The sequence below is a fragment of the Rhinoraja longicauda genome, chromosome 5, assembly GCF_053455715.1.
Source record: "Rhinoraja longicauda isolate Sanriku21f chromosome 5, sRhiLon1.1, whole genome shotgun sequence".
NCBI classification, from domain to species: domain Eukaryota; kingdom Metazoa; phylum Chordata; class Chondrichthyes; order Rajiformes; family Arhynchobatidae; genus Rhinoraja; species Rhinoraja longicauda.
In genome coordinates, this window is record NC_135957.1 from 51474594 (window position 1) to 51493522 (window position 18929).

General features: G+C 40.5%; 1 protein-coding gene and 1 long non-coding RNA gene across 4 annotated transcripts in view; one reads left to right on the plus strand and one right to left on the minus strand.

The window, feature by feature from the left end:
- The window catches only part of LOC144593645 (uncharacterized), an 80116-nt gene extending 75180 nt beyond the window's left edge, over nucleotides 1-4936 (plus strand). The window contains exon 4 of the long non-coding RNA XR_013547274.1: nucleotides 4697-4936. This is a non-coding gene — a long non-coding RNA (uncharacterized LOC144593645). The remainder of the gene's footprint in view (nucleotides 1-4696) is intronic.
- Nucleotides 1-18929, minus strand: part of l3mbtl3 (L3MBTL histone methyl-lysine binding protein 3) — a 94634-nt gene that overhangs the window by 3995 nt on the left and 71710 nt on the right. For all 3 annotated transcript variants that reach the window (XM_078399538.1, XM_078399539.1, XM_078399540.1), the window contains exons 19-21: nucleotides 13361-13443; nucleotides 10180-10343; nucleotides 8059-8121 (exon numbers count right to left, since the gene is read on the minus strand). In XM_078399538.1, coding sequence (XP_078255664.1) covers nucleotides 8059-8121; nucleotides 10180-10343; nucleotides 13361-13443 — 310 coding nt within the window. The remainder of the gene's footprint in view (nucleotides 1-8058; nucleotides 8122-10179; nucleotides 10344-13360; nucleotides 13444-18929) is intronic.

Genomic DNA, 18929 nt, shown 5'->3' on the forward strand with positions numbered 1-18929 from the left:
GTTCATCCAGGTTGTTCACAATAGCCTGTTTAATTGCTGGGTGGGGAGGGAGGTTCAGAGAGACCTGAAACCATACTGTTACGGTCTCTGCTGCATGTTTGCTGATCAGGCCTTGCCATTGGTCAGGTCAGGTTGGTTTCTCAACGTCAGGGCCCTGGCTCAATGGAGCGGTTGAGTCTGCGGTTCCTCTCCCTTGGGGCTTGATGCCCAGTCTGGTCGGCCGAGCTCCTGCTCCCCAGAACTAGAATATCTGACAGAGGTGTTGTCCACCAGCTGTGGAAATTCACTTTGGCTATCCTGACACCAGTCTACATCCTACCCCAGGCCAATGCTAAGCTTGTACTTGAAGAATTACACACTGCCACCAACAGCCTTAAAACTAAGTACCCTGAGACCTTGTTCATAAAGGCCGGGGAGTTCAATCATGAGCGTGTTGCCAATATATTATCAGCGTGTTTCATGCCCAACCAGAGGCCCAAGTGCACTCAACCACTGCTACACAGTCATCAAAAATGCCTACCTATCCATTCCCAGACTGCACTTTAGTAAATCTGATCACCTGGCTGTGTTTCCACTCCCTGCTTACAAGCAGAAACTGAAGTGGGAGGATCTGGTACAGAAAGTCATGCAGTGCTGATCCCAGGAAACAGATAACAGGTATATAACATAACAGGTATAACAGAGCTTTATTTGTCGTTCGGTACCGAAGTACCGAACGAAACTACATAGCAGTCATAGAAAAAAAAAAAGAACACAAGACACATAACCCCAACACAAACGTCCATCACAGTGACTCCAAACACCCCCTCACTGTGATGGAGGCAACAAAACTTCCACTCTCTTCCCCACGCCCACGGACAGACAGCGCGTCCCCGATCGACCCGCACAGTCCCCGCACCGGGCGCTGAAACGTCTCGCGGCCGAACCGGGCGATGAAAGGCCCGCGACCAAGCCTTGCGCAGCTAAGTCCCGTGGTCGAGCCGCACCGGGCGATGTCAAGTCCCGCAGCCGAGCCGCACCAGCGGTGAAAAGTCCCGCAGCCGAGCCGCACCGGGCGATGTAAAGCCCCGCGGCCGAGCCGCACCGGGCGATGTTAAGTCCCGCAGCCGAGCCGCACCAGCGATGTAAAGCCCCGCAGCCGAGCTGCACCGGGCGGTGTTAAGCCCCGCAGCCGAGCTGCACCGGGCGGTGTTAAGCCCCGCAGCCGAGCTGCACCGGGCGATGTTAAGCCCCGCAGCCGGTCTGCACCGGGCACTGTTAAGTCCAGCGGCCAAGCCGCACCGGGCGATGTAAAGTCCAGCGGCCAAGCCGCACCGGGGGATGTTAGGCCCCGCATCCGAGCCGCACCCCGCGCCGTGAGGAAGAGAAAAGTTCCCCCCCCCCACACCCACCCACACCACCACCCCCTCCCACACATACACAACCAAAAAAATATATATAAAAACCATCCCAACACCGACACACAACAAAAAAAGGAAAATAAAAAGACGGACAGACTGCTAGTCAGCCGCTGCCGTTATGTGATAGCTTTGAGTTGGTGGACTGATAAGTATTCAAGGAAACTGCAGTTAACCTAGATGAATATGCCACTGCTATCACAGTCTAAATCAGCAAGTGTGTAGAGGACTGTGTACCAAAGAAAATGATATGTGTTCCTTAACGGAAATCATGGATGAACGACAAGGTCCACTTCCAAGTCAAAGTCTGTAGCATACAAGTCTAACGATCCTGTGTGGTACAAGAAATCAGAGTCATTAAGGATGCAGAGAGGGAATTCTGGACCAAGCTGGAGGCCCAAGACAATAACATGGACACCTGTAGTCTGCGACAAGGGTTGCACTTTAGACGGGCTACATAGCAAAGACTGGCGGTATCACTGAAAACAATGGGTTCCTCCCATTTCAACTCAATGCATTCTACACCCGCTTTGAACAGGAGGATGTGGTGTAGAGGCACAGCACCTGTGCTGCTAGTTCAGGTGTTCCTGCATCAATAGTTAGCGACAGATGCAAGATCGGCTTTCCTGAGAGTGAATCTGCGAAAAGCACTCGGTTCGGATGAAGTCCTTGGCCGCATCCTCGGGACCTATGCAGATCAGCTGGCAGAGGTAGTTATAGATGTCATTAACCTCGCACTACTCTATTGAGGTCCCCACCTGTTTCAAGATGACCAGTATCATCCTGACACCAAAGTAAGTGCCTTAATAACTATCGTCCAGGTGTTCTGCCTTGTAGCCCAGTTCCTCACACAGATCAGACTTTCCACCATTGACACTATCTACACTGCACACTACCTCAGAAAAGCAGCCGCATAATCAAAGACTTGTCCCACCCCAGTATCCTACTCCCATTCGGCAGAAGGTACAGAATCCTGAAAGTGTGAACCACCAGAATCAGGAACAGCTTCTTCCCCTCATATCAGGCATTCAAACAGTCTATTACTAAGCTGGGGGTACTGACTGATTCACGCCTATTCCATTGGATTTTGTCTATGGAACAGATGTGCCACAATGCCGAAAAGTATATTCTACACTCTGTATCTTCCCTTTTCTCTCTACCCGTTGTCAAATTTGATTTGATTGTGTTTATGTATAGTATATGATTTGTGGATAGCATGCAAAAACAAAGCTTTTCACTGTACCTTGGAACACATGACAATAATAAATCTAAACCTACTATGATCGTTTCTATCATTCAGAATATTTAATCATTAGGATCGAATGACCATAAATCTGCACCAGAAATTTAAAGAATAGGTACTTTAAATCAATATTAAACTTAGTTTGAGAAAATCCAAACAATGTCACTTGGATCATATCAAGGCAATACCTTTTTTGGCCTTCAGTTTTAATGTATAAGAAGATGAAACTTCTGGCAGTGCCATAAATTGGAAAACTTGCTTCCATCTTACAGAACTGCAAGAATTAGTGCACATTACTGATTCATATTCACAGGCCTCACTAAAATGAATTTCAGCCCCCTTGATATAAAAGCATCAATTAAAGTCACAGTACAGTTAAGATCAGAAGTAGATACTTGTATGAATACCTGGGGTATATTTGAGTACAATCAGATACGAGGCAGCATCGCACAGCACTTGAACACATTATACAAAGTGAATTTTAATGGGAGTTCCCACTATCTGTAGTTATCAAAAAGGTAGCTATTAAGACATGGTGAGGCTTTTGGCCTTCATCAGTTTTTCAATGGTAAATTCCAAACGCCCATCCACTTATTAGTCTTTGTGCAAAAAAAGTTTTCAAATCTCCTCAAACCAATTAATTTGTATCTACTTCCCACAGCTTTAACATTGCTACCAAGGGAAACGGTTTCCAGTTCAGCCTGTCTAGACCTCTCAGAATTAAAGGGAACAATTAAATCTCCTTTCATTTTTCACTTTTAGTTTATTTTATTAGTGTACAGCAAAAAGTTTTTGTTTGCCTGCTATCCCATCAAAGCAAAGACTATACATGATTACAAAATCCCTTTTCCCTCATTTCTTGTGGTCTCTTTTTGTAACATTAACTCTCCAGCTCTAGAAACTTTTTTGTACATTTCCTCTTCACCGTCAGGCTGGCAAATCTTTCCTGTGGTGTGGTAACCAAAATTGCACACAGCATTCGAACTTAGAGATTCAGCTCGGAAACAGGCCCTTTGGCCCACCAAGTCCGTACCGACCAGTGATCCCCGCACATTAACACTACCCTACACACACTAGGGACAATTTTACATTTATACCAAGCCAATTAACCTGCAAACCTCATACAGACAGCGCCCGTGGTCAGGATCGAACCCGGATCTCTGGCCTTGTAAGGCAGGAGCTCTACCATTATGTCACCGTGCCGCCCTAAATCTGTAACCTAATTACTATTTAATGCAGGTTTAGTAGTGACCTCCCTACTATTGATCATTGTCTTACCTAATAAACACTATCTATTTTCAGGGATTTGTGGATATGTGCAGCAAGATCCCTCGATTTATTGATCTCTCTTAGCAACCTACTATTTAGTTCCTCTGCCTTGTTTGACCTTCCCAAATGCATTGACTGACACTTCCTCAGATGGAATGCAGTTTGCCTTTTTTTTTTTTTCAGAACCAATTTTAAAAGCATTGCACAATTTTATATTTAACATTTCACGCCTCAAGCATGAAACAGACTGTGTATCTCTGGTCATACAGAAGGTTAATTTTGATGGACTAGTGAATTAATGCAATTAGCAAACTGTGCCTATTCCCTAATGGGATAGATTATGCACATTGTCGAATGAAACTAATTACACAGAAGAGAAGTTCCGTGTCACAATATTTGACAAGACAATAGCACATGATCTGGAATAGATCACTTAGAACAGTTAATTATTAGCTATCTATACATGTTGATAATTACGATATTTACTTATGAATTATAGACAAGGATCATTTGTTCTTTAAAAATTTAATCTTTATTGACCTTCACTTGAAGACTCGGACATGGCCTGAGTTTATCCTGGCCACTGCAAGCTAGATAATCGGGTGATTTATCACCACTGTATCATATTTAACTATTTTAGGTCTTATATATAATGTTGAAAATTTAAAATTATTGATAATTTAATTTGGGATTTCATGTTTATTTTTTAATTAACATTTATTCTTTTTTTCTCGCTTCGAAATTTCTGATTTTAATTTATGAAATTGATTTCTGTTCTATTATTCAGATTTGATTTCAAATAGATGTTCTGGAAAGATCAAATTGCTGCACTATTGACAGGGGATTCTAAAATATCACATTGATCATGCAGGTGATTGTCAGATGTAATCTGTCAGAAAGTGGAGCTGAAGTCACAGGACAGCGGCATTGACACCATGGAAATTGCATTTTGAACGATTACACCTTCTGTAAGCACACGCTTCAGATCTTAGAGGATCCCGCAGATTACATTATGAACAAAGATGGAGCCCCATTAATCTCATCCTAATAAAATTCAGAATTCAGTTTCATCTTGACTCCTGTTTGTTTGAGCCCTATTTATTTCTGTCCTGTTTTCTTTTATGTTCATTGATTAGCATCACACCCAAGTGGTGAAAAAACAGGTTGTCATTCAGAGATGTTCATTCATTTGAAAAACAACAGGGAACTAGCAAGTGGGTCATGATATTTACAGAGAGAAAGCCGAAGGTAGCAGTTGAGAAACACAGAGTTCCAGGAGCTTCGAGATGTCTATGCACACGTTGGCAATGCTTCACTTGAACAACTTTGAGCTTTGTCGACAGCCAGATTCAGAAGCTGGAGCTCATTGGGCAGGATAACAGCATGGCAAATTAGATTGTCCACAGAAATGGGAGGGGGGAAAGAGTGGGGTAATATTTCTCTTTCCAGATCCACTGATGTAATTTAATTGCTCTAAAGCTTGGGGAGGGGTTAGGGTACTTAAAACTTCCACTCCAAGACCCATGAGGCAAAGTGGCATTGTGTCTCCAGATCTCGGTGTCACTCTCCAACCTCATCATTAAATCTGTAAGTCTAGCACTCATTACTGTTAAATAACCTGACCCATCACTGTAGAGCAGTTTAGTCTACCAAATCTTAATCCGCCTCCATTAAAACTATAAGTGGGCATGTTCGGGACTGATAGTGAAAGAGTTTCAGATCTTGGAAATACTATACTGGATGAGGTTCAAATTTCATAAAGAATTGAAGTGAGAAAAAAAATCTTCATACAAAGATTGTAAATCTTCAACTGCTCAGATTAAGTTTATTCAAATGTTTTGGCCCCCAAGGAAAGGAATTTGTGGAGTGGGCAGGGAAAAAGGACATGAAATATAGTATCAGGTGGACCCATTGGGTCCAAACCTCTCCTGCATTGGTGCAGCACCCTCCCCTCCCCATCACCCCTCTCCCCCTTACCCTCTCCCTCGCCTCTCTCCCTGCGTCCCGCCCACCCCGGCCCAACCGTGGAGCCGTTGCCGGGCGGGGAATGCCCCCGTGGCCATGTGCCAGCGGGGAGGGGGGGGGGGTAGAGGGGAAAAGCAGTGACGTCGGCCCCGTTTCTCCGAAGCGTCTCCTGCAGCTCGGCTGCAATCTGCGGTGGGGAACGGGGAGGACGGCATGGACCCGTTGCCGGGCGGGCGAGAGTGGACAGGGAGAGTGTGACCTCGGCCGCATTTCTCCTGCTGCGAGCGGCGGGTGACAGCCATCTTGTTGGACCCTCTGCGGCGCGCTGCAGTATGGGAGGAAGGTCAGGCGTGGGGCAGACCGGGACGGGCGCCGGTTGTCCGGGGGGGGGGGGGGGGGGAGGGGGGGACGACGACGACGACAGAGGACGGATTTATTAAAGTTTATAAGTTTAAAAGTAACAAAAGTGGTGAGTAGGGTGGGCCAAAAATTGTGGCGCTATCGTGTACCGTTTTGGCTGTGTAGAAGCACAAGGGCATGGTGCACACATACAAACAAACAAACCGAGAGCTTTAGTAATATATATAGATAGATAAAGCAGGCCTGAGAGGCTAAATAAAACTCCTTGGCCAACTTAGGGTCCAGTTTTAAGTTCTTAACCACCGTTGCTTTCTTGACCAGGAGCAAATTGTACGCTGGCAGACTATACTGCTGATATTTACACAGATTGGACACAAATTGCTGAAGTAACTCAGCAATTAAGGCAACATTTCTGGAGAACATGGATAGGTGATGTTTTGGGTGGAGACCCTTCTTCAGACTGATTGTACGCATTATGCACTCTCACTAGAACTTATCAGCTCCAATGTTTTGAAGGTATCACAAAATGCTGGAGTAACTCAGCGGGTCAGGCAGCATCTCTGGAGAGAAGGAATGGGTGATGTTTCGGGTCGTTCCTCCTACTCTACGATTCCTCCTGCAGCTCCAATGTTTTAATCTACATGGCACTCCTTTTGTTATAAACAGTGTTCCCTCTAATCTACTGTGAATAACTCCATAAGAGGTTTGCTAAATGTTTAAACATGTTGGTGTGCTATTTGTAAGACAAAGAGAATACCATCAACAGAAAAGAATATGTAACAGAAATCACACCTTATGCAAGACTATTTTATGATCTGCTCATAAAATAAACAAGAGATGTCAAAGAAAGAATTTGTGACAATCCAAAACTTGGAAGGTCAGAGATGCTACATTATCATTCCCACAATGATTCTGTTTCATACTAGAAAAAGACCCAAACAGATGACATGATTTTTATGGAGGAATACATTTTGTCTCCTTGTTTTAAGAAATCATCAAATATTAATCAGAAGCAGCAACAAAAGTCCTCAATCAAAACAGACACACTTCAAAAGAATGAATGCATCTAAAAATGGAGCTATGACTTTCGTTGTCATTCAATAATTAAACATGCAAAATTATATGGTGATTTAGAAGAGACTTTCTAAATCACATTTTACTTCTTTCATGTAACAAATGGTCCGTGTCACGTTAAAAATGATTTTTTTCATTTTGAATTTAGAGCTTATTTTAATATTTTATATAAATGAACATGTTCCTCCCAATTACATAATCTTGAATCTTTGTTTTTCAATAATTTCAAGAGTTTGCACGATAAATATTCAAAATATTTCAAATACAATGATTCACTCCATTGCACATTGTCATACAGCACTAGCCTTACTAGCACAAGAAAAAGCAGCAATTTTGATGATTTTAGTCCTGTTCACACACATATTGTCTGCTAACTAGATATTTGGTGGATACAAATCAGAGTTCCAGAATGTGTAGGAAGGAACTGCAGATAGACAAAATGCTGGAGGAACTCAGTGGGACAGGCAGCATCTCTGGCGAGAAGGAATGGATGATGTTTCGGGTCGAGACAAAACGTCACCCGTTCCTTCTCTCCAGAGATGCTGCCAGTCCTGCTGAATTAATCCAACTTTTTTGTGACCATCTAGAATTACAGAATGAACTGAAAATAATGATATGTTGCCTCATTCAGTAGATGATTATTGTGGCATTCTTTTCTGCACAAAAAGGGGTAGTAGATATCAATTTTTATATATACTTTCTTTGAGGCATTTCATTAACTTTCATTATCTATTATTATCTCAGGCTTACCTCATGCTTAAAAGCTTTGGCTTGTTCTTCACAACCTGGCAAACTCAGTATAAATTCAGATACCTACAAATATTACCAGACACAATAATAAATCATTATGTAGCAAACAGTGCACACAGAACAGTAACATATTTAGAATAATCAATATTTACCATTAACATTTAACAAAGCTCCTCTCCCTGCAGATGGTGCATCAGGTCCCTAGTAATGATGCACAGGCTGAAGGCAGAAGCATCATTAGCCTTATTGTTGATTACTGTAATCAACTCATCTGTCACTAAAACGTGTGACCTTCCTGATGTTCAATTTGTTTTAGAATTTAAAAATCTAAAGTTTCTGCATTAAAAAAAATTCCTTTTCCTCTCTCGCTCATTTTTTCCATCTCTTTTAGTACCACCTTCATGATCATTCCATGTAACTTTATTATTATTGATGTTGCCTTTGACCCCACTAAGTGATTTAACTCGACAAGTTAATTTCTACACTGCAAACACAACACAGATTTATTTCAGTCAATACTCTGCAACTGTGAGGGAGAAAATGTGATTTGTTTCCATGGAATTGATGGCTGACCATTGCACTCAGAGCAACATTTGATTCCAACATAAATCATAAGGATCAGGCATCTGACCTTTATACCATTGGAGAAAAAATAACTGACTGCATTACTATTAATTTGAGAGCAAATATGGGCCAAAGAGTTTCTTAGCTTAAAATCAAATGTATGAAATGGCAGCTGCCTAGAAATTAGTTCCATCTTCACTTGTTTTAGCCTTGCAGCAAAATTCACACCTGTAATATGTTTTGAACATTAATGCGTTCAACAGATTTCTGTTGTGAAATCTCCCAAATTGGATTGAGCATTAAAATATTTTGTAAACCTTGTTCTTTGCATTAGTTTACTAAGGTGCAATTTATCTTGTATATATTTTGAATTGTTTGTGGAAAATTGTGATCACGGAGATGGGCTGTTCTAAGGCAAGAGAGACCCAAGGTCTCAGAATGGGTGAGGGGGTCAGAGTTTATACAGCACTGAAACAGCCCTTTCAGTCCACTTTGTCCAATTTGTCATACAGAGCTAGTCACATCTGCCTGCTGCAGGCCCATAGTCCTCAATCCTTCCTATTCATATATCTAGCCGTTTCTTTTAAAAGTCATAATTCTATCCACTTTCTCTGCCAGCTCATTCCCGATACAGTCTTCCCTCCAAGTGAAAAAGTTGCCCTTCAATGTCCCTCTTAAATATCTCCCCTTTCACCTTATGCCCTTGTCCTCTTTTAGAATCTTCTACCCTGGGAAAAAGACTGAGTGTTCACTTTATTCATGTCCCTCATGATCTTCTGTACCTCAATAAGGTGACCCCGAACCCCTCCACGGAAAAAAATCCCACAGCCTAACCAACCTCTCCCTATAACTCAAGCCTGCGAGTCCAGGTAACATCTTGATGAATCTTAATTCATTTAATTCAACTTAATGACTTCCTTTCTATAGTTGGACAACCAGAACTGCACACATTACTCCATAATGCGCACTTCTTATCTTGCTACCCAATGAAAGACACTTTAAAGAAAATCAACATCTTGTTTTCAGTCTTTTCTTGCAACACGCCTTTTTGGAAATTTTCATGACTGCTGCAGGATACTGGGAATTAGACGCACATACTCGGATTGTGTGCATGTTACCATGCCATTTGAGAGGCCATCATTAGTGCATGGTTATCTGAAGTCAGAAAATCGCATTAAAATGCTTTGCAATTTTAATGGTTTGGATGGTTCCTACTGGTAATATTAATGTTCTGCTTCAATTTTGCATTAATATTGAGGCTATGTCCTTTCCTAATTTTTTAATGGTGCCGTGTTGGCAAATTAGGTTGAATGAAGTTAGGATACATTCGAAGCTTGGTATTAATGTTTCCTTCAAGGCGTACCCCTCCCATCACTCAAACCTGATAACCCATGATGTAACTTGGTGCTAAAACGGGGATTTAAAATGTAATAAAAATTAACCAATTCACAAACCATAGTGGAAGTAACTGAATCATCAATGGAACTTATTTGCTCAAAACATTTAACATGAAGATAACATACTATAATGTAATTTAAAAAGTTACTTCCTATTTACCTCATCAATAGTCCACTTTGCTACTTTTCTGGCAGTGATGCCAGCAACTCCAGGTAATAGTTTGCTGTGTTGTTCCCAGCAGAGAGGCAGACTGGGCACCGGGCATGCCGAGGACATAAACACTGACTGGTGCAATGCTTGCTGCAGGCTGAAATCATCATTTTCTGTAGAGAGTACATTTTATGTTACAGATTCACTTTAAAAATAACAGCAAATATTAGATGAGCAATTCCCTTAATTATGCATTTCAAAATAAAGTAGAAGCAATAATAATCTCTCACAAAATTAAAGCAAATTTATGTTTTAACCACAAAATTAAAATTTAGAAACAACTCAACTTTATATAGTCACACTTAAATACCCAATATAACTTTGTTCCAAAACACACGTAGTTTATGCTCGACAGGCCTTACTGATTTTTATTAAAGAGATTACTTGAGTAATTGAAGGGAGAATGCCTCCGAAAGCCACTGCGAAGGATTTCCAGAAGGCATTTGGTAAAATTTCTCATTTGAAACTGTTACCTGAAGTTGGTCATGGGATTTGGCAAATTATTGATCTGGTTAGAATGGAAGACGACAAAAAGCATTGATGCCAGCAACTCCAGGTAATAGTTTGCTGCCTTGTTCCCAGCACAGAGGCAGACTTGGCATGCTGAGGACACAAAGCTGGGTGGCAGTGTGAACTGCGAAGAGGATGCTAGGAGGTTGCAGGGTGACTTGGACAGGTTGAGTGAGTGGGCAGATGCAGTATAATGTAGATAAACATGAGATTTGGCAGCAAGAACAAGGAGGCAGATTATTATCTCAGCCATGATCACAATGAATGATGGTGCTGGCTCAAAGGGCTGAATGGTCTCCTCCTACACCTATTTCCTATGCTTCTATAGCAAGGATAATACGCAGGTGCACTGATTTGCAGTTTGTGACTGGTGGTGTCACATGGGGGTCTACACCATACCTCAACTTTGTCTATCCATGTATATAAATAGACTCATTTACATAATTTGTTGATATTCTGTGAGAAGGACTCATCTACATTAGAATTAGAGTTAAAGGCAGACTCCGAGGTTATTTTATTAACATGCAAGCATTCATAAAACTTATCACTATTAATAAACTGAACAAGGTAATTTCACCCGGGGTGTCCAAATATGGGTCACCATATTCTATTATTCCATTATTCTCCAGTGTTCCATCTATGTCACAATGTAGTAAAATCGTCAGAGTTGGGTGTTTTTTCTGATGCATAACTAACCTAATTGCCAAATAGTGAAAGGATCGGTTTGAGTGAATGTGGAGTGGATGTTTCCACTAGTGGGAAATCTAGGACCAAAGGCCACTGTCTCAGAATAAACGGATGTACCTTTAAAAATTTGTTACGAGAAAAATGAGAAATTTCTTTATTTAGTGGGTGGTGAATCATTTCCACAGACGGCTGTGGAGGCCAAGTTAATGGTGGAGATTGGCATTTTGATTAGTAAGGGTGTCAGGGGTTGAGAGAGAAAGATAGATTAGCTATGATTGAATGGCGGAGTAGACTTGATGGACTGAATGGCCTAATTCTGCTTGTAGGACGTGCAAAGTTCTATATTGACAAATTATTCTTTAAAACGTATACACCAAGAAATATTAACACACCCATTTCAACTATTCAAAAACTAATTTTGATTGATTTAGAAACATAGAAACATAGAAAAGAGGTGCAGGAGGCCATTTGGCCCTTCGAACCAGCACCACCATTCATTGTGACATTCCACAATCAGTAAACTGTGCCTGCCTTCTCCCCATATCCCTTGATTCTACTAGCCCCTAGAGCTCTATCTAATTCTCTTTTAAATTAATCCAGTGAATTGGCCTCCACTGTCTTCTGTGGCAGAGAATTCCACAAATTCACAACTCTCTAGGTGAAAAGGTTTCCTCTCACCTCAGTATTAAATGATTTATTCTTAGACTGTGGCCCCTGGTTCTGGACTCCAACATTGGGAACATTTTTCTTGCATCTAGCTTGTCCAGTCCTTTTATAATTTTATACGTCTCTATAAGATCCCCTCTCATCCTTCTAAACTTCAGTGAATACAAGGCCAGTCTTTCCAATCTTTCCTCATATGACAGTCCCGCCATCTCGGGGATTAACCTCGTGAACCTACGCTACACTGCCTCAATAGCAAGGATGTCCTTCCTCAAATTAGGAGACCAAAACGGCACACAATACTCCAGATGTGGTCTCACCAGGGCCCTATACAACTCCAGAAGGACCTCTTTACTCCTACACTCAAATCCTCTCGTTATAAATGCCAACATGCCATTAGCTTTATTCATTCCCTTCTGTACCTGCATGCTTACATTCGCTGACTGGTGTACCACAACACCCAGGTCTCATTGCACTTCCCCTTTACCTAATCTGACACCATTGAGTTAATAATCAGCCTCCTTGTTTTTGCCACCAAAGTGGATAACCTCACATTTTTTCTACATTATACTGCATCTGCCATACATCTGCCCACTCACTCAACCTGTCCAAGTCACCCTGCAACCTCCTAACAAAAATCATTAATATATATTGTAAATAGTAGTGGCCCAAGCACTGAGCCTTGCGGCACTCCACTCACCACTGCCTGCCATTCTGAAAAGGACCCGTTTATTCCTACTCTTTGCTTCCTGTCTGCCAACCTATTCTCTATCCATGTCAATACCCTACCCCCAAACCATGTGCTCTAATTTTGCTCACCAATCTCCCGTGGGAGACCTTATCAAAGGCTTTCTGAAAGTCTAGATACACAACCGATCCTGAATCTATTGAACATTGGAAAATGATCACCAATGTGTCCACTATTTCTAGAGCCACCTCCCTGAGTACCCTGGGATGCAGACCATTAGGCCCTGGGGATTTATCAGCCTTCAGTCCCATCAGTCTACCCAATACTATTTCTCACCTAATGCAAATTTCTTTCAGTTCCTCTATCTCCCTAGATCTTCCGTCCTCTAGTACATCTGGGATTGTTTGTGTCTTCCTTAGTGAATTCAGATCTGAAGTACCTGTTCAACTCTTCTGCCATTTCCTTGTTCCCCATAATAATTTCACCCATTTCTGCCTTCAAGGGACCCACATTTGTCTTTACTAATGTGTTACTAAATTTACTGATGATTTGCATCTGATGTCACATGTTCACATCTCTTACCCTTGTTTCCATTTTGACAGTTAACTTTATTGGCAATGTCGTCCTCCTCCTTTAACCTTGGATGCTTCAATGGCCTACCCGCTCTAGAAGATGAGATAAAGTAAAGTGAGCACTGTTTAAAACCGAGCAAAGTTAAAAATAATTATGAAATGAAAATTGAAATTTGTCATTATGTTACAATAACAACAAAAAAAGTGAAATAGTTTCACTTGTTGGAACTGGTCTGCATACTTAAAGCCAGCTGTGATCAAATTCTTAAAAATAATCTTTAATTTACGATATTGGAAAGCATTTATAATTTTGCTTGAAGTAATCATCTCCAGATATCACCCACCTATGCTTCCAAATTGTTTTACTTAAGGAAATTCATCCAATTTTTGGTAGTAAAACAACTGGTGCTGCTGCTACTACATAGCACATATAGTGACAGGTGCCAGCCGTTTCGAAGGGAGGGGAGCTCCCTCAGTGTTAAAGACAAAAGCACATAGGGAGAAATTATATTGGTAAAGATTACCGACAATCTTTACTGATGTAAGTGTGAGAATATATTTTTGTTATATTAAGCATATTTGTTGTAAAAAGTTACAATTTATATTTCTGCTTGATATAGAATTTGATTGATCTTAAAGAAATAACTACACTTCATATAACCATTCTATAACCATCCCTAAATGCACTTTGTCAAAATATATGTTGAAAAAAAATATTGCAAGTGCATTAACAAAGACCTAAAAGTGTTATAAGTGTTTCAAACTTTGTAGCACAAGAATTTCAAATAGAAAGTCAATATACTGTATAAATACCTTCCATTTTCATAGTGCTACTAATTTTGAATTAAATAATAATTTTTATTAATTGCAAAAACAGATTACAGCTATACAATTATGGATGAATTTGGATCAATCATTCACAATGTGAGTTTGTAGCATCAAACTACTTGTCAATATTTATATAAGGAATTAAATTAAAAACTTCACTCTGGAAACAATTTAATGTGCAGCCATCTGAAAGAAATCCTAATGGGAACATGAATACAAAAACATCTTTACATTTTGAGCATCCATTCAAGTATTTTCTGCATTTGCAAACTCCTTTTAAAAAATCTTGTTACTATTTTCTTGCTCTAGGTTAACCAGTATCATTAATAATCTGAACAGTTTGATTTTAACCACCCTTTGGACTACTTAAAACCAATGGAATCCAATCCAAGTTAAAGCAACCTTTCTTAAATTATCACTCGAGTCAGTATAATTTTAGTACATCTAATAATCTTGATCTCCACGAAACTCAACATCTTTCTGGGTGTTTACTGGTCAAAACAAAATACATTACTCTACCTATGACAATCATTTTCTTATTTTTGCATTTCAAAAACAAGGAGATGATGGATCTTGGATTACTTTTTAAAAAATAATAGCACAAACTAAAACTTGAGGATCTTTAATTGAAAAAGTTAAGAGTACAAATTGAACTGCAACAATAAATACGCCAAATTGTATTTTATGATTGCTAACTGATACTGCTTTTCTAAACGCATGTAATCCTAATAAGCCATCCTCTTAACAAATTTATTTGGGGTACGTTGACTTCAGTAAAATTAAATATTGAATAATGTTAGCAATTACAAATAGCCTCGATATCCTAACGTTCATTTTTTTGCTAGTAGCAATTCAACCAAATTTAGTTCGCTAAATCTTACAAAGATAGGTACATTTCGCAGAAAGATACCTCTGAATTGATAATAAATGTATCATCATAAGATCAAATAGCCCTAAAATGTTTAAATATTTGATATAAATTAACAAATGCAAAGAATTTAATTTAAAAACTTTTATGATGGCTTCAGTTATGCAAGTGTACTGTCACATAATGCTACCAGTTTGAAAATCTTGGCAATCAATTTGTACACCAAATATTCCCAATCAATGACATGGTGTTGGATATGCCTAAAATAGTGCCCAGACCTAACAATATCCAGCTGCTTCATTGTTGACCATTACTTTATCATTAATTCAGAAAGATCCATGAAAATGATTTCAACCCCCTAGATAAAGTACCCTATGCCCAAATGCAGAAATCTCAACTGTATTTAGCCCAATTTGAAAGCGCAAATGGCAAAGATCATCCGCATTGCACAAGTAATGAGCATTTCCAACAGGTCAAAGTACGTATCCATAACATTCAACATCATTCTACATATTGAAAAAGCCAATTTAATCACTTTAAAAAATATGTTAATGAATATCGTTGCAAGCTATTTCTACGATTTGTATGTTACATAAATTGGTTTTGTTAAAATGTCTCTTTTCCTCTTGCTTCCCCTGATACATGCTTAAATATTATGGATGGATTTAAATTTGCATTGTTTGTTGGCAAACGGGAAACATGTAACTCTAAGATTGATATCATCCCTGTGAAGAAATCACAGTAATAAAGGAGGATAGCAAAAGTTTTTTTAGGTACGTGAAGAGGAAAAAAATAGTCAAGGCAAATGTGGGTCCCTTGAAGACAGAAGCAGGGGAATTTATTATGGGGAACAAAGAAATGGCAGACGAGTTAAACCGTTACTTTGGATCTGTCTTCACTGAGGAAGATACACACAATCTCCCAAATGTTCTAGGGGCTGGAGAACCTAGGGTGATGGAGGAACTGAAGGAAATCCACATTAGGCAGGAAATGGTTTTGGGTAGACTGATGGGACTGAAGGCTGATAAATCCCCAGGGCCTGATGGTCTGCATCCCAGAGTACTTAAGGAGGTGGCTCTAGAAATAGTGGAAGCATTGGAGATCATTTTTCAATGTTCTATAGATTCAGGATCAGTTCCTGTGGATTGGAGAATAGCAAATGTTATCCCACTTTTTAAGAAAGGAGGGAGAGAGAAAACGGGTAATTATAGACCAGTTAGTCTGACATCAGTGGTGGGGAAAATGCTGGAGTCAATTATAAAAGACGAAATTGCTGAGCATTTGGATAGCAGTAACGGGATCGTTCCGAGTCAGCATGGATTTACGAAGGGGAAATCATGCTTGACAAATCTACTGGAATTTTTTGAGGATGTAACTAGGAAAATTGACAAGGGAGAGTCAGTGGATGTGGTGTACCTCGACTTTCAGAAAGCCTTCGACAAGGTCCCACATAGGAGATTAGTGGGCAAAATTAGGGCACATGGTATTGGGGGTAGGGTACTGACATGGATAGAAAATTGGTTAACAGACAGAAAGCAAAGAGTGGGGATAAATGGGTCCCTTTCGGAATGGCAGGCAGTGACCAGTGGGGTACCGCAAGGTTCGGTGCTGGGACCCCAGCTATTTACGATATACATTAATGACTTAGACGAAGGGATTAAAAGTACCATTAGCAAATTTGCAGATGATACTAAGTTGGGGGGTAGTGTGAATTGTGAGGAAGATGCAATAAGGCTGCAGGGTGACCTGGACAGGTTGTGTGAGTGGGCGGATACATGGCAGATGCAGTTTAATGTAGATAAGTGTGAGGTTATTCACTTTGGAAGTAAGAATAGAAAGGCAGATTATTATCTGAATGGTGTCAAGTTAGGAGGAGGGGGAGTTCAACGAGATCTGGGTGTCCTAGTGCATCAGTCAATGAAAGGAAGCATGCAGGTTCAGCAGGCAGTGAAGAAAGCCAATGGAATGTTGGCCTTCGTAACAAGAGGAGTTGAGTATAGGAGCAAAGAGGTCCTTCTACAGTTGTACCGGGCCCTGGTGAGACCGCACCTGGAGTACTGTGTGCAGTTTTGGTCTCCAAATTTGAGGAAGGATATTCTTGCTATGGAGGGCGTGCAGCGTAGGTTCACTAGATTAATTCCCGGAATGGCGGGACTGTCGTATGTTGAAAGGCTGGAGCGATTGGGCTTGTATACACTGGAATTTAGAAGGATGAGGGGGGATCTTATTGAAACATATAAGATAATTAGGGGATTGGACACATTAGAGGCAGATAACATGTTCCCAATGTTGGGGGAGTCCAGAACAAGGGGCCACAGTTTGAGAATAAGGGGTAGGCCATTTAGAACGGAGATGAGGAAGAACTTTTTCAGTCAGAGGGTGGTGAAGGTGTGGAATTCTCTGCCTCAGAAGGCAGTGGAGGCCAGTTCGTTGGATGCTTTCAAGAGAGAGCTGGATAGAGCTCTTAAGGATAGCGGAGTGAGGGGGTATGGGGAGAAGGCAGGAACGGGGTACTGATTGATAGTGATCAGCCATGATCGCATTGAATGGCGGTGCTGGCTCGAAGGGCTGAATGGCCTACTCCTGCACCTATTGTCTATTGTCTATTGTCTAATATAATAATAATGATACCTGTGATATCATCCCTGTGAAGGTCATTATTGACCCGAAACATAATTGAATCAGCCACATAAATACTATAGCTACAAGACAGCGGGTAGAAGGCTGGGTGTTCTGTGCTGCCTCCCAATTCCCTAAAGCCCAAGTACAAGGCACAAGTCATCAGTGTGATGGCATAACCTTTAATCTCCTGGATATATGCAGCTCTGAGTTTAACATCATTTGAAAGAAGGCAAGCCATTTGATTATCACACACCATTTACCAACTTTAACATTAGTTTCACTGATATATTGTTGTTGCACTATGTATTCACCAAATCTTCCTCAATAGGATATCTCAAACACAATACCTCCACCCCAAACTAGGCAAGGAGTACCACTGCTTCCCAATTATACACCACCATAGCATGAACTGCCATTCCAATAACAGTAATAATCCTGGGATACCCTGTCGGAAGCACTCTCAGAATACCTTCATTACATGGGCATCAACAACTCTTAAGGACAATTCATCAACAATTACTCCAAGGCAATTAATAATGTGCAATAAATTAGTGATCTGGCAACAATGCCTAGATTCCATGTAGATGTTTAAAAAAAAGGCGAAACAGTGAATCAGGTGAGATTAAAGTACAGTACACAATTTAAAAAAAAATTCAGTGCTATGTGACAAATAAGTGGTCACAACATCTAGCAGAGCAACGTGTAGCTGATTTGTTGTGGCCAGTTTATCAACAAGCAATGCAACCCAAAATCATTTAAGCATCACATATCAAGTAAGAAGAGAGACATTTTATTATTTTGTATTATTGATTATTGTACATTTTAGTGTGTTACTGCCTCAATGGGATTGTAAAGCTGCTGGGGGTAAGCATTTCATTGTTCTATTGCCTGTACGTATGACAATTAAACACCCTTGAAAAAGCAGATGATAGAAATACATTTTGAATCTAATTTTTTCCTTGCAACTTGCTGCTAGAAGAAGGAGAACATTTCACTTTTATAGTGCAAAATAATTTGTTCTTGCCTATCCCATGCTAACAACTAGATTCCCTGTGGGGTTGAACAGAAAGGTTGGGTGAACTTTTCAGCATTGTTATGAAAGATTGATTTTTAAAGATGTAACATAAATTATTGATACATGTTCAAACTATCCAAACACAAATGTCTCCCAGTTTTTCCTCTAAGTTCTCTCACTTCCATTATCTTTCCAAAATGAATCCCAATCCACATGAATAATTGCTTCTTCGCTTAGAGCATTCTC